Source organism: Calonectris borealis, chromosome Z (assembly GCF_964195595.1).
Source record: "Calonectris borealis chromosome Z, bCalBor7.hap1.2, whole genome shotgun sequence".
In the NCBI taxonomy this organism is placed as follows: domain Eukaryota; kingdom Metazoa; phylum Chordata; class Aves; order Procellariiformes; family Procellariidae; genus Calonectris; species Calonectris borealis.
In genome coordinates this window covers 4,522,141-4,538,402 of record NC_134352.1, presented here as the reverse complement: position 1 = coordinate 4,538,402, position 16,262 = coordinate 4,522,141, and the positions used below count along the sequence as shown (strand labels likewise).

General features: G+C 37.1%; 1 protein-coding gene across 3 annotated transcripts in view; it reads right to left on the bottom strand.

Moving 5' to 3' along the window:
- Positions 1-16,262, bottom strand: part of TMEM161B (transmembrane protein 161B) — a 56,875-nt gene that overhangs the window by 14,892 nt on the left and 25,721 nt on the right. For 2 of the 3 annotated variants that reach the window (XM_075137253.1, XM_075137252.1), the window contains exons 6-11: positions 11,449-11,600; positions 10,848-10,908; positions 9,012-9,152; positions 5,533-5,646; positions 4,234-4,408; positions 229-325 (exon numbers count right to left, since the gene is read on the bottom strand). In XM_075137253.1, coding sequence (XP_074993354.1) covers positions 229-325; positions 4,234-4,408; positions 5,533-5,646; positions 9,012-9,152; positions 10,848-10,908; positions 11,449-11,600 — 740 coding nt within the window. The remainder of the gene's footprint in view (positions 1-228; positions 326-4,233; positions 4,409-5,532; positions 5,647-9,011; positions 9,153-10,847; positions 10,909-11,448; positions 11,601-16,262) is intronic. The other variant, XM_075137254.1, reaches the window with a different exon arrangement.

The following is a 16,262-nucleotide window of genomic DNA, read 5'->3' as shown; positions in this document are numbered from 1 at the left end:
ATTTCTCAGAAATAAGTCAAACAAATTAGTATATAATTGGAAGATGTCAAAAGCAGCAACAGAAGAGGACTGCTTAAAAGCCACACATCAGTATGTTTTAAATTGCAGGAAATGACAATGTATTTCTGTATTGCAAGTACCCACACATTCTAATTCTCTTCAGTAAGCTGAAAATATAAAAGCCCTGTGTAGAACACAACACGTTTTTGTTGATCCAATTTTGCCTACCTAGTGTTTTCAAGAGCAGAGTTGTGTGAAGGAGCATTACCAATGGTGCAACATACTGCAGTGCAATTACACAAAGATAATAGAATACCCGAGCCACCTGGGAAAACAGAAGAGAGTAATTCATGAGTTCCGGCTGATCAAAGCAAACCTTTATGAACATGTCTAGGAAAAATAAGAAATGTATTAAAAAACCAGTACTTATGCATTGAAGCCGTTTTAAAAGTTTTCTAGCACATCTTGGCATGTGACATATTGTCTTCACAAGACCTAATGAGGAAATCCCTATAACGAACTCAAGTTTCAGGACATTTACAAATCTGAGAGGAAGTGCTGAAAGGAAATAATTAAAAGCATCAATTCTGTTAAAACAAACAGAATCAATTTTGCTTCTGCAAACTGCATGTCATCATTCAAAGATTCCTACTTCAAGACACTAGAATCAAAGCTAAATATATGTTTAATTTTTAAAGTCCCCAGTGATTTACAAGCTAAATCCCGTTTCAAAAATGAAGTAGTAGTTACAGTTCAAAGCCTCATAAAAAGGAAATGAAAGTTTGGTTAATATCACAATCCCTTTTCAAAAGCAAGATATTTTTAAGATTTCCAACCATGAAACCCCAGTATTTTAAAAACAAATGCAAGATGATTTTTCATTAGTAGTTGATCAATAACAGCATTTAAATGGTCTTTATTTCAGGTATATATTATGGTTCATTGAAATCCACTCAGATTTACCCCTCCCCCTGCTCCCAATCTGTTCCATCTTTCTCAAGATCGTTACATTACATATTTTATAGAAGCTATTGACCTGAAAGACTAGACCAAATAAAGAAAGAAAAAAGTGATAAAACGAATAGCAAGCAAGCAATGAAATAAAGCTAACTGGATTTTAGAAAAGAACAGAATACAGGGTGGCAAAAAAGATGAAGGCAGACATGACATTTTTGGAAATACCTCTAAAACCTCAAAGGGCTTTGTGATGAGCGAGCATCAAAAACCTAAGCAGTAAGACACTGACAGAAGAAAAAGCATAACACAAAAAATACTGTAAAATAATTGATGGAATACGATAAAAAGAACAAATTAAAAAGTAATGATCACTGTAGGATGACAGATAGAAAAGACTTTACTGGCAGAAGTTCCAGAAGAAGATAAAGCAGGCATGGCTAGTAAAACTAGACATGACTTCATTTAGTGGCTATGGCCTTCTCGAAGAGAAGATACGGAGATACTGGATAAACGGATTTAGGAAACACCGCATGGAGAAGACATTATTATTTTATACATAGGATGAAAGCTCCCAGAACTAAAATTATGCATTCACAGCAATCAGCACAGTTCTGTCCTAACCAGTTGCTGCCACCTGTATTTCCCAACATTTTTTCTGAAGCGCATTGCTAGCCACTTTATTTGTAAATAACTACTGCATAGTCCACTTAGGACCTTCAGATACTTAGTGAAGCCAAGGACAAGATATAGATAAGGATATGGAGAAGGCTGAGGTACCCAAGGACTTTTTTGCCTCAGTCTTTACTGGCAAGTGCTCAAGCCTCGCCGCCTGAGCCACAGAAGGCAAAGGCAGGGACTGGGAGAATGAAAAGCCGCCCACTGTAGAAGACGAGGTTCGAGACCATCTAAGGAACCTGAAGGTGGGCAAGTCCATGGGACCTGATGAGATCCATCCGCAGGTCCTGAGGGAACTGGCGGATGAAGTTGTTAAGTCACTATCCATCATATTTGAGAAGTCGTGGCAGTCCGGTGAAGTTCCCAGTGACTGGAAAAGGGGAAACATAACCCCCATTTTTGAAAAGGGAGAAAAGGAAGATCTGGGGAACTACAGGCCAGTCAGCCTCACCTCTGTGCCTGGGAAGATCATGGAAGAGATCCTCCTGGAAGCTGTGCTAAGGCACATGGAGGAGAGGGAGGTGATTTGAGACAGCCAGCATGGCTTCACCAAGGGCCATGACCAACCTAGTGGTCTTCTATGATGGAGCGACTACATCAGTGGACATGGGAAGGGCTACAGATGTCGTCTATCTGGACCTCCGTAAGGTCTTTGATACTCCCCCACAACATCCTTCTCTCTAACCTGGATATGGATTTGATGGGTGGACTGTCCGATGAATGAGGAATTGGTTGGATGGTTGCATCCAGAAGGTAGTGGTCAATAGCTCAAAATCCAGATGGAGGTCGGTGACAAGTGGTGTCCCGCAGGGGTCCGTAATGGGACCAGTACTTTTTAGTATCTCCATCAATAACATAGACAGTGGGATCAAATGCACCCTCAGCAAGTCTGCAGACGACACCAAGCTGAGTGGTGCAGCTGGCACACCTGAGGGACGGGATGCCATCCAGAGGGACCTGGACAAGCTCGAGAAGTGGGCACGTGTGAACCTCATGAGGTTCACCAAGGCCAAGTGCAAGGTCCTGCACCTGGGTCAGGGCAACCCCCAGTATCAATACAGGCTGGGGGATGAAGGGACTGAGAGCAGCCCTGCCAAGAAGGACTTGGGGGTACTGGCGGACAAAAAGCTGGACATGAGCCGACAATGTGCGCTTGCAGCCCAGAAGGCCAACCGTATCCTGGGCTGCATCAAAAGAAGCGTGGCCAGCAGGTCAAGGGAGGTGATTCTGCCCCTCTACTCTGCCCTGGTGAGACCCCACCTGGAGTACTGCGTCCACTCTGGAGCCCTCAGCACAAGAAAGTCATGGACCTGTTGGAGCAGGTCCAGAGGAGGCCACAAAAATGATCAGGGGGATGGAACGCCTCTCCTATGAAGAAAGGTTGAAAGAGTTGGGGTTCTCTTCTCTCTTCCGGAGAAGAGAAGGCTCTGGAGAGACCTTATGGCAGCCTTTCGGTACTTAAAGGGGGCTTATAAGAAAGATGGGGGCAAACTTTTTAGCAGGGCCGGTTGCAACAGGACAAGGGATAATGGTTTTAAACTAAAAGAGGGGAGATTCAAACTAGATAGAAGGAAGAAATTTTTTATGCTGAGGGTGGTGAAACCCTGGCACAGTTTGCCCAGAGAGGTGGTAGATGCCCCATCCCTGGAAACATTCAAGGTCAGGTTGGATGGAGCTCTGAGCAACCTGGTCTAGTTGAAGATGTCCCTGCCCATGGCAGGGGGGTTAGACTAGATGACATTTAGAGGTCCCTTCCAACCCAAACTGTTCTGTGATTCTATGGTAAGATTATAAGTAATATTGACAATCTTAAGAGAGGAATCTTTGTCTTATGGCATACTTCAATATTCCTCCTGCAATACACCCCAACTCAGCAGGATCATCAGGCAGCACTATCATGCAACACTAGAAATGTAAGTTTATTTTGCAGGCAACACGCAACGCCATTCTACAACAAGCTTGTGAATGTCTACCTCCTCTACCTCCTCCTCCTTAATTGATGGTATGTTTATTACTTTTCCTTAAAAAAAAAAAAAAAATCAAAGACATTTTTCCTTTGCCACAGTAAAAGATGGGCAGACAGTTTTGTAACCAGGCTAGTGCACTTGAGAGTGGCCTGACAGAATTAAATGTCTCATTTTATCCCAAAATGTAACCACCTTATCTTAAATTCTGCCTCAATTTAAAAATCATAGTTGGGATTAGGTAACATTATTTTACCCTTCTATTTAAATTCAACTTCTCTTTTTTCCCATGTCGTAGCTACAGATCACCACTCACCCTGAGCACTCCCCAAGATCTATTCATGCTAAACAGAAACACAGTATATTTGTACATATTTGTAAAGAACAATTCATGAAGGGATCTTTTATAACAGCTTCCAAGTAACTTAAGACAAGCCATCTGCATAATATGCATGATACATCTCTGCATATTTTGGTTTGCAGAATTTCTCTGTAATGGTGATATTTTTATAGCACATATAGTTTAGGAAGCTTCATTCAGATTTCAGCTCTGGTGCCACAGAAGGCATAACTGGGAAAAAAGCATTTGTAAAGATAGAGCACTCCGAATACGTAACCTCAGTGCCACCATACTTACCATTTTCTGTAAATCAACCATACTTATTCTGCCAGCTTCCTTTTTCATCTGATCCACACTTTTCTGGGCTAAATTCAGATAGGCCTGTAAATGATGACGCATCATAGCCAACCGTAAAGCACACAACAGGATTATAATCCACAACCTCACGGTGTCAAATGTATCTTCTGACATTCTGTGGATAAAAAAAAAAAGGGTAATGCTGTTTTCCAAAGGTCACCCATTGCTACAGAGTTATTTGTTTGTATCATCTGTAAAGAAATCTTGAAGCATATTGTCAAAAATACTTAACGCACAATCTACAATTATGAGGTTCATGTGCAAGTAATATTCCCTTCTGCCCTCCGCTTCTCTCTCTACTGCTACTTCTCAGTAGCCCTATTACATCATTAGATCCAAATTAGTATCCATTTGTAAACAAGAACAGCTCTTAAAGCTTAGATTCTGAGTAATGAAGACAGGACACTAAAAAACAAACTCGCTCAGATAATTACAGGTTTTGAGACACACAGTTCTAGATAGCAAATGTGTACTTCAGTTGCCTTAGATACCCTGTTATAGCACAACCCTCATTTTAAGATAAACTGAGGAACAAAATGGAAGCACAAAATATGTATATTCCCAATGTTTTATGTAATAGTTCAGTGGTCACAGAATCACCTTAGAAGCATATCTTAGACCTAGAAAGCAATAAAAGAGTCAGCCAATCATATCTGTTTCAAGTCTATTTGAATACTACTATTTTGAATTATCTAGATTAATAATGACAATGATAATCACCTATGCTACTTTTAAAATACTTATTTCAGATACCACTCTTCCTGAAAATTCTTTCCCTTTTTATGTTTTAGATTTTTAGCTATCAATTCCACATGCACTTCGTCTACACATAGATCTTAAGACAAATCACTTAGGTCAGTTCTCATGCCAGCGTACCTCGACTGTCTTCAGTGAAACCACTCCTCTCCTACACCAACACGCAAAATACAAGGTTCTAGAAGGTGGCAGTGAGGTGGTGTTCCACCCCTAGGAAGAACAACGCATCACTGCCAAGGAGATGGCAGAAGATAGCAGCTTTTTGGGAACCACCACCTTAACATTCAACACTCTGCAACTAATTCTCATCCTTCCAAAATAACAGCAGCTCTTTAGAGCTCAGCTGCAACTTCCACAATACCTTTGACAGCAGATGCTATTAAATTTTAAGTCTTCCATGCTCCTATGTCTTTCACAGGGCACTACTTAGACTTATGGTTTTGTTCTCAATACCCCAAAAAGAATTTTTAAAGGGAATCTTACAAAGGGACGCTCTCTTTGCCCAAAGGTGGGTTCATAATGTAGTCCTTAGTGATTGGTTTTACCCACAGTAGAACCATAAATAAAGGTGCCAAGAAGTTTATATGTAGCAATGTTCTGAAAGAAGAAAAAAAAAAAGGGGGGGAAGTTATTAAATACAAACAATTACCATACTGTTGAAACCAGGGGAACAGATTCAAAAGGAGAAATCCAAATTTTAAAATAGTTGGGAGAAAAGTAAACAAGAAAATTACTTCCCTATTTTATAGGTATGACTTACGTTTCAACAAAACAGTAATAGTACATACTGTGAAATCACACTGGTTGTGGCTTAAAAAAGTGCTGTTAGAATGTCTGAAAATTTGATTTATTCCAAATAATCTAACCAAAGGTGCTACCTGCATTATGCCACACTACGGTAAAAGACAGTTGTTGAAAACTTCCATACAATGGCATAACACCAAACTGCACTAGCTATTACAGTTTTAATCTAGGGAGTCAGCATCTCAGATGGATAATTATGGGAAATATGCTGCTATATTACTATTTTTTTTCTTTATTAAAAATGTACTCAGATTAATTTCCATTACCTATACAGACCAAGGGAAACAGTTCTCAGAGGTCAGACTTCCCAGTTTAATGAAGATTTTTACTTAGGAACCTTGACTAAATGAAACTTGGTACTTACATTCAATTAAAGATACTTGGACAAAAAAAAAAAGCAAGCACAGCTATCCTGTTTTAAAAGGATTGTACAAAACTGCACAGTTAATGCAAAAGTAGTACTCTTTTGTAATCTTTGAGTACAAAACAGACAGCAGAATTTAAGAAGAGGAGATAGTTTTCTGGAGTTTTTCCTGAAGTTAATACCCTTCTTCATTTCTGAACCCCATATCCCAGTCATTTTTATTACTAAAATGAAACAAAAACAGTTGAAGACTTCAATGTTGTAGACCTGGTGGTTTTGCTAGTGCAACGCTTTCTCATTAACAGAATCAGCTTGTCTATACTTCCATCTCCAACCAGAGTGTTCCTACGCTATAGAAAAAATGGGGTAATCAAAAGTTGTTCTGAAGAACAAAAGACCTTACTGATTTCAAACTATCAAGCTTCCTAAAGCCATTAAAATGTTTGCATTTTTCAGAAGATGTCATCACACACACATTTAAATCATTGGTTTCAGATGAAGAAATAAGCACTGCTAGTCATTCAGTGTTGCTAGGGAACACAACAGCATCAAAGAACAGTCCAAAGCATTTCAGTAACTTGTGAAAGCATTTTACCTGAGCTTCTACTTATTTAAGACATCCTACTGAGTTAAAGGAATGGAACATGCCAAAGGGTGGCAAGAATCCCTTTCTGTTTATTTGAGTACAGGGAGAAAGGCTGAAAGACTCTTGAAGCAGGCTCTGGAAAATGAGGGACTGCATACGAAAATGGTACAAATTGATTAAGACTCCAAAATCTATGCAGGGAAGGAAATTGCCGCTAAAGAAGAAAATCAAACCAACTATCAAAACTAAAAGGGACACCAGAGTATTTTTATTCTGTTTACCCCCCAAAAAAAATTTACTCCTTATATACATAAAAGAACCACGTTAACCATTTTGAACATATTAGTGAAGTGGTAGTTAATCATTAATCTTTACTTTTTTTTTCTTTTTTTTTTTTTTTGGGGGTGGTCAGTGTTTCCTGTAAGTTAAGTCTCCCATTCTGTAATGCAATGGGAAAGGAAGCTTGTCCCCTTTGGTTTTTTCCCTTCTGTGGTGGTGTTTTTTTTTTTCTTTTTTCTCCCCCATCCCCCACCCCCCCTCCCTCTGATTGGTTTTTGGGGGTGCTTGGGGGCTGGTGGGTTTTTTGGGCAGCTTTGGGGATTTGGGGGGTTTTTTGGTGATTCCGCCCCCCCCCCCCCCAAAAGTAGACCATGTATTTGATTGCAGAGAAAGGCATTGTTTTCGTCCACCCAAATTAGAGAGCTTTCTATCAGTGACACATCATTCTCATTTACTACTCCCCTTTAGTCACTGTCAAACAACTGCGAACAGTCAATAATGATCTACTACTCATTGAAAAAAACACATTAAGGGCAAATACTGATCTCTTCAGGCCAATTAGAACTTATCACTTGACAATGATATTTGTTTATAATTGCATTACCTAATTACATTAATATCTGACCAAGTTTCAATCCATTTAATGTAATTTTTGTATTGTTCTAGTTGAATAGTCAAAGTATTGGTAGACTTTTGAAAATAATTTGCCTGGTGTTGCACAAAGTCATCTTCAACAATCAGTTCCAATATCCTCTAAACATTAAGTTAGAGAAGATTTATTTTTCATAAACCGATTCTAGTGGATATTAATTACCCTTTTAGTTCTTGATTAATGAACTTCTGTTTCAGAGATTTTATATTTCTGCCTAGCATCTCGTGTCCACAGATTAAGGAAGACGTTGGAAAATTAGAGGATACTTACAGAAAAAGCACGAGAAATTTTAAAATATTGAGAACCATAAAAATGAAAAACTAAGCAGTTTACTGTATTTAGCTGAAAAGAACAGATTAGGAAGTGACTCAGTCACAGTCTACACATAGACAGAAACTTAACAGCAGATACAACAAGCCAACAGCTTGCAGCTGTACCTGGATGCATTCAACTACAATGAGTGCAAGTATAACACAGAGTACTTGGTTATAAATTTACCAAGAGTGAAAGACCCACTTTAAACACAGATTAATTTTTAAGCTGTGCATTTTGGGGGGAAAAGGAAAAAAATGCAGTTTGAACATAAGTAATTTTTGTATCAGAAAATATGACGGTTCTCTTAGGAAAGTGACCAGACTAAATGATCACAATGGCCTATGCTGCAGAATCTGCCATTAACATGTATTAAACATCAAAGGTCAAGATCTATGACATCTGGATTTTCTCCCTCAACCAGAGAACGCTGAAGAGAAACAGTTAAATTGGAGAAAACTTTTTACTACCAAACTCAAGGATAGCTGAAAATGAAAATATTCCTTTAAACTGGTATTAACATCTGACCCTTATTAAATATTCTGGGTCATTTTTTCTTTGTATCTTACCCTAAATTTATTATAGGCATAATGCCCACCTGGAGGTGGGGGTGGAAAAAAGAAGTCTGTGATGGCACCTCTACTTCCTGAAAGTTACTTTAACTTCCAAAAGATATGATGGGGGAAAAGGAAGCAGTAAGCAGAATCATTCATGGTGGAGCTCTTGCAGGAGGAAAGGAAAGCTCCTTTAACTGGATTCTTAATTACACAGCAAAGAATATAACAGACTGGCAGAGCACAGGTTGAGCAGAGAGAGGCAGGTGGCGAGTCTGCTCAAGATACGAAAAGCAGGCAGCAACAGAAGTCTTAGTCACTACCTTCTTGTTGGAATAGTTTGCTTTATTTTCAGACATTAAAGATTTAAGACTGAGTAGCATATACCTATGTGCATATATTTTCTCTTACTGTGTTATTTTTTCTGTTGCTAAATTCAGAGCATCCAGATGCATTTGAGCCAGTCGCAAGCCAGGGAATGTCAAAAAAGCACCAATAAGTGAACACAGAACAGCCAGGAACAATTTGAAGGTTAGTTTAGACACAGGACCCCTAAAAGAAAAGAAAGGAAATAAGCATTTTCTTGGGGAAGAAGTTGGGGGCGTGGGGTATCAGAGACTACTTCAACTCAACAGTATCTAACATTTAATAAAAAAAGCAAACAGTATTCTACAGTTTTACTCTGGAATACCAGCATTATTACAAACCAATCAGGAGTTAAAATAAAAAAAAAAAAAACAAGTCACCTATTTATGTCCTAGAAAAATAGAAAACCTAAGGTACTGCCTATAAGACGTTAAGTTTGTTAGCAGAAAAGAACAAAAAAAGAATAATTTTATATTGTAATTAACAATAAATTATACAACAGAAATAGCTAATAGAATGAATTTCATGATTAAGTTTTTAAGAGAGGAACAGATGCATCATAAGTTTAACTGGTAAAAGACAAAATGGATATTTAAGTTATACTACTTACATTCTACCTTTATCCATTAAACAGGTCTATCAAACTTATTACTGCAGTTTTTCACAAATTTATCTAAAACGTACATGTGGCCAATTAACGTGTCTCTTCCAAGCGATTAATATAGTTTGTTTTAATGAACTATAGAGTATATAAAAAAATTACAGAAAAAAATTATCCAGGATCAACTGAATTATGGAATTAACAAACACTGGATTACACAAAAAAAACAAGTGACATGTAACTAATACAGATTAAAGAGGAACAAAAACAAATCTAGTGATCCACACAAGTTTCAGATTCTTTAATCTGCGTCACATAAGCTACCAAGAGACACCATCATCAACTCAACTGCTGCTCTAAACAGCCAAAGCACTGCAAAAGTTTAAAAATAAACAAACACTTAACAGGAAAATTAATACCAAAGTTAGTAAACTTGCAATAGCTTAGGAAAAGCAGAGTGAAGAAAGGCTAAGAAACACATGGGATTCAGTTAAGGGTTTCCCATGAGTTTATTCATAAATGACACATTAATGTAGTTTGAGGAAACTTCTGTTTCTCAAAAATAAAGATTCCATAGCTTCTGCATGATACTTGGGAACTTCCGAGCAAGAAATTCAAAGTTGCACTCCCACAGTGATGACATACCCCATAAATGCATTTTAGAGCATGTGTATAAGCAAAAAATAGTAACAGAAATCGATTTTACAATATACAAAGGCTGTTTGCAACAGCGGTTGTATATTTATGTAACACCACAAGCTATGGCATGTTCCTTTGACAGTCTATACAAAACTTGGATGTCCTGTAGCAAGCAGATGTTTTTGCATAATAGGAAAACACTATTACAACCTGAAAACAGGACTGAACGCCAGAATTTACTCCTAATGCCAACTTTATCACAAGCTCCATCTGTAGCTTTTGCACACTCATCCTCTTGCAGATCACAGAAACGGCAAAAAAAACCCTATCACCTGTTTTCAGCAATCCTTGCAAAGCTGAAGGGAATTACCAGGAAAAAATCTGTTTATAGTTTTTAACTGTATTTTATGAACTACAACCAAAATGTCAGTGTAAAAACTAACTCCAAATTAAAAAGAGAACACACAAATGCAACTTAAGTTACTTGTGACTACTGATGAATTATTTTCATTAACCCACCTCTTCACATTATTACAGAGATTATAAGCAAATCATGCAAGACAAATGCTTGCTAAGAAAATCCAAGTGGTTCAGTTATAAATGCACACATAAAACAGACAAATGTATTTCCAGAAACTTACTGGGATTCCAAACCCTGCTTTTCAAGAAACTGCATAGCACTTTCTGAGAAATTCGAGAATCCTGCAGAGACACATATAATATATGTATTTTATTACAATACAAATGCAGAATCCCTTTTTTGAAATAAAATGCTAGGTAACAGGTTATCTTTTAAACAAATTTTCATACATCTAGCATAGCTCTTTCATGTGCTAATTAGTATGCCATAATTTAATAAAACTTGATTATTAACATCTCAGATATTTGTACACTTCAGGAACACGAATAAAATTAACATTTTTTTTTACAAACATAAGTATTTCTTTTTTTTTTCAGTAAAGAAGCTTCATTTTACTATGAAAGGCAAAATGGGTTAAATGTAAAATTGGAAGGCAAATATAATTAACAAAATCCTAGGCAAAGATTACACTATTTAAAAGAAAGCAGGGAAAATACAGAGGATATCCTTCAGAATTTGCATTCCAAAGCAAAATTTCTTAGAAGTGTATGACACAGTTCATTTTAACACTGATATTCTCAAAAACACCTAAAAGACTGGAAATAAATTTTTTAGGTCATGCAATCACTAGAGCTGTTGCAAGCACTAAAGAAAGGAGTTACCTGATTCCAGTCCAAACTCTAGATAGTTTTCTGTCACAATGAGAATTGCCATTGCTTTCACGAAGAAGAAAAAACCAAAGGTGACACAGACTGATCTTTCACCTCCATCCTCTACTTTGAAATAATGGGTAGTCAATGAAAACAGTACCTTGCTACACAAGAAAAATGTCAAGGAAAATTAAGTTTGTAAAATAACTATATTTAAGAATTATACAGCTGTATTTTGGTCATCTACACGAGGGCTATTCTATGATGCACAATTTTTTTAAAAAAGTAATACGTGTTCAGCCAATTTCAGGTTAAAATTACAGAATACTGTAAAGCATAACAATCACATAATGGGTAGCCCGGAATACACTACTCTGGAGTACAGTTTTGATTTAGGCTTACTTATAGTCAATTGCAGCAATATTCACTATCAACCTAGGAGAATTAAACCACAGTTTAAATGTAAATGATTACATAATAGTAAGTTACATCAAACAAAAAATAAGACAATTGTATCTTCAGTGCAAAATATCAAGCTAAATGAAAAATATTCCATCAAACTACCTAACTCAAGACTTAATATATCTTAATTTCAAAATCCAAAATACTACTTTTGAATGCAACTTCTGTGATGGCAGGGAAGTGAATAAACACATTTTTAACCACAGAGGAGCTATACGTGTTCTTCCTGGGTATACAACCCTACGGTATACATACAAACAGCAAGAACAGGATGTTCCAACAAGCACTTCTATCAATAATGGGATAAAATTTCTCAACTATGAGAATTTCTGCTCACAGGGAGTGTAGACCTGCCTTACAAGAAACTGTGACAAATGGCACAGGATTGGTGCATAGATTATTACATGACTGTTTACTAAACAGAAAACATGAAAAGATGAAACTTACATTTCTCTTTCACATGCATGTGTTTGAGATTTCTCAGCTATCAAAGATAATGAAACAAGAGCACGTTTAGTACTATCTAGGAAAAAAAAAAATCACTCTCGTGCTCATCTTGGGGGGGAAAAAAAAAACCAACCTTAAAAACCCCCATATAGTCTCGTATGACATATTAAGTCCTTTTGTGTAACCCCAATGCCACAAATACCAACATTTAAGACATCACCTGCTCTGTTATCAAGCTGTTTTTAAAATGTTTACTGAGTATCCTCCTTTTTAACAAATTTCTAAACATAATTAGCTCCAAAGTTAAACAGTAGATTAGGATAAATTTTTCATGATATGTTGTCAATTCTTATTACTATGAACTGCAGTCCATTATAATTGATTTTTTTTTCAAATGGCAGGCAATATCCAGTCCATATTTAAATAAGTACTTCGAGATCACTCCAAACACTACCTGCTTTGAAAAACGAAAGAGAAAAAGGAAAAAGAAAATTTAAGTGTAAACTGTATCCTTTTTTTTTCCCACTATGCAATAACATATTCATTTATATTTGCACTTTTTTTAATATTGGAAGTATTTTAAGATGTGGATTACATGAAAACATGTTTTAGAGTATCTATTCAGTAAAACATTTGAACAGTCATCAGTTAATCTCTCAAGAAACTATATGATTATGCAATATCGCACTTCATTAGGCAGGACATATTTAACACACACATTGTACTTCACATATATGCAGAGAGGTACTCACATGCACACAATAAAGGGGCCTAAGCACAGCATCTAATAACTCCAAGTTCACAGTAATCAACTTAAGCTCCCTTCATACTTCACAGAAAGAACGGATATATCTAAAGAAAGATTAAAATCATCCTAAAAAGAGGTACATAATAGGTCATATAGACTGTGTTCTGGAAAGCTCTGTTTCTCTAATAATACATTCTTAAACCAAGTGTCTTTTTACAGCTAGGGACATCGATCACAAATCGAAAACACATTAATTTCAAAGCTTGAAGTTATACAAAGGACTTCATAACAGTTTGTGATCAATAGTTCTAACCTATAAACAGGTTTATAACCTCCTAGAGACTTCATGTTTTCAACTTTGGATTGTGCCTAAAGGATGTGGAAAATCTATCTAGCCATTTAAAGATTTATTTTTCTGTTCTGCTAAAAATAAGAGAGTTCCCTATCCTCGAACGATTTATCCAGCTGCCAACTGTGAGGTTGGTATTGTTGACGCTGCAGTCCAGCGGAGCGAGGGAGACGCGCACGTTCCTGCCCTAGCCTTACAGTGGGTAAGCTGAGCATGAGCTGCCACTTGAGCGTCTACCCAGTCTGGCAGGACAACCCGGCATCTTTCACTGAGGTACCTGCTAATGCAGCTGCACAAACATTTCAGCACATGAAACATGTTTAAAGTTAGCTTAGTTGTGCCTGGCACAACTACCGTCAACGTCGTGCCAACATACTCTAACACTGGAACTCAAATACTAAATTTATGTACTACTCCTTTCAGACTAATTTTCTGTTAAAACACAGATGTATAGACTGGATTTGTTTCTGGAATTTTCCTGAATATCTACACTATGAACATTAAAAAATGCTAATAGTGGGTTATTGTACTGAATCAAAACATCCATATCTAGAAGACACGGCTGAAAAAAATTCCAATCATCACTCCCAACTTCTCTAAGCTTTTTTTGGTCATTCTGTCAGCTAAATCCTTAGTGCAACCTACCACCTCTTAACACACAGCCATGAAACAGAAGAAACACCTGCCACCAAAACACAAAATTGTTCTAGAATTAATTCTTGACATATCACGTTGACTGCTTGCAATTGAAAATATGGAGGCAACCAAATTTTTCTAACACTTAAATTATGATGAATCATTTCTGCTCTTGACATACAGAATTAGTAAAGAGTTGTGTAAGTTTTAAAGTATTCTCAGCATCCCAGAGGCCTGATGTCACAACACATGAACGAACCAGTTTTCTTCTGAAATCTCTTTTCACCTGTCTAGGTTCCAGTGATCACAAGGATTGTTATCAATATCCCTGTGTATCACTCTTTCTACCTTCCTCCTTCACCCAAAAAGCTGTAATGCCCAGAATAAGTTATGTTAACATATTTATGGAGATGTTAACTCTAATACAAAGTTTTTTAGACTGTGCTTCCTGGTACTGCAGCCTTCTGCACTGCCACTAACCCCTCACACTGCACAGGATCACACTACTTCATCCCATCAGCCCAGGAACCATACACGGAACTTAAGCAAAGCCCTATTCAATATTCAGAAGCAGGGACTTCACAAGGATTTCTACAAAATTGCCTACTCTGTGCAGAAGCCTCCAACAAAAACAAGATCTATTTAATGCCACAGAAAAAAAAAGTAAATGAAAGTTGTACAAAGTGGCAGAAGACTAATTCTGACCATTTGTTTCCTTTGTATAATTAATAAATGACTGTTCAGCTACCTAGTACTGGGTAAGTAATTATACTTATACAAGGTTACACTTGTATACAGGTTTCTTATTTCCCAGAATTTATTTATTTCTGAAGGCGTGGTCCTACATATCAGGCCATTTTTCTCTAGGCTTTCCCAAATTTGCATATGTTTTTAGAAGTGCCACATGAATTTTAAACTTTAACTTCTCTAACCTTTCTCTCATCCCAACAAACTGATGGACATCCTTAAGAATTTCCTCTCTAAAGTATACTGCCTATTACCAAAAACCCAAAACAATATTAGTCCCTTAGACAATACATGCCTAGGTACAAAAATGCTAAAGCATGCAATTAACTGTTCACAGCTTGTTAAATAAAATGTAGCTTTTAGAACATGATCTTTTGCTTTTAGTATATCCTATCTGATCTTACTTCCCTTTCAGCCACGTAGGAACGCTAGTGAGAAAATATAGCTAATGTGCTTCTAACATGCAGGGAATACTAGATCTGTTTCAATCTCCTCCAGGTCCAAATGTGCAATTAGATCTCAAGTGCTTCAGCCAGATTAGGATAAAACTGGAAATGTTGGTTTAGGCTTAATTCATATAAAAATGGCAGGTGAGAAAGAAACAGTCAAAAAAAGACCCTAATAGCTACTTGTGTGTTCATACTACTGAGATGGAAAGCTTGCATTGCCAGGCAACTTAATCTTTTTTAATTTCTGCATTTGGTTTTGCCCTGAATTGATAACCGAATGAAAGCAGTAATTAGGATTGTATTCAAATACCACCAAAAAACAATTACGGCAGTGGATTTTCCTGCAATATATAATTCACAACTCCGTTCACCTAGAGCTGCAATCCCTGTAATATTATTTAAGTTGGCTACACCCGGGACTTGAAAGATGAAGCAAATGGGGCATTGCCACCAATAAATATAAGAGCGCGTTGTGGCTTTAGTATTTGAAGCTTGTTTTTCTATTAGTTCTATTACCCTCCCCCTCATCCTCAAAATGGGAGTCAAAGGTGTTGGCTTTCATTTCTGATTTCTTAAGCAGTACCTGCCTCTCTCTCCTTCCCTCTGCCAAGATTAAACTAGAATTCCTAACTTCACCCAAACAAATAAAACAAAGGCTGTGCAATAACAGCTATATATTAGCTACAATATAGCTATAATATCATTACAAGGTGCACAAGAGCCAGACACCGACTTTCCTGTCATTACCTAGTAGACTAGAAAAAACACCTTTTGGACTGTGGATCTGTCCACCGACAAGTCAAAGGAGAAATACCTGGTCTGGAAGGAAGCTACTGACAGTCTCTTTATTTTCATAATGTGAGCTGACTCCCTCTTCTAGCAAGTTCTCACTCATTACAAGGGAAATTCTGGATATCATTTATACTTCAGGCTACTTAGAAAAATAATTCCTGTCCTTATCGCAAAGGCAGCACACATTTTAATAATT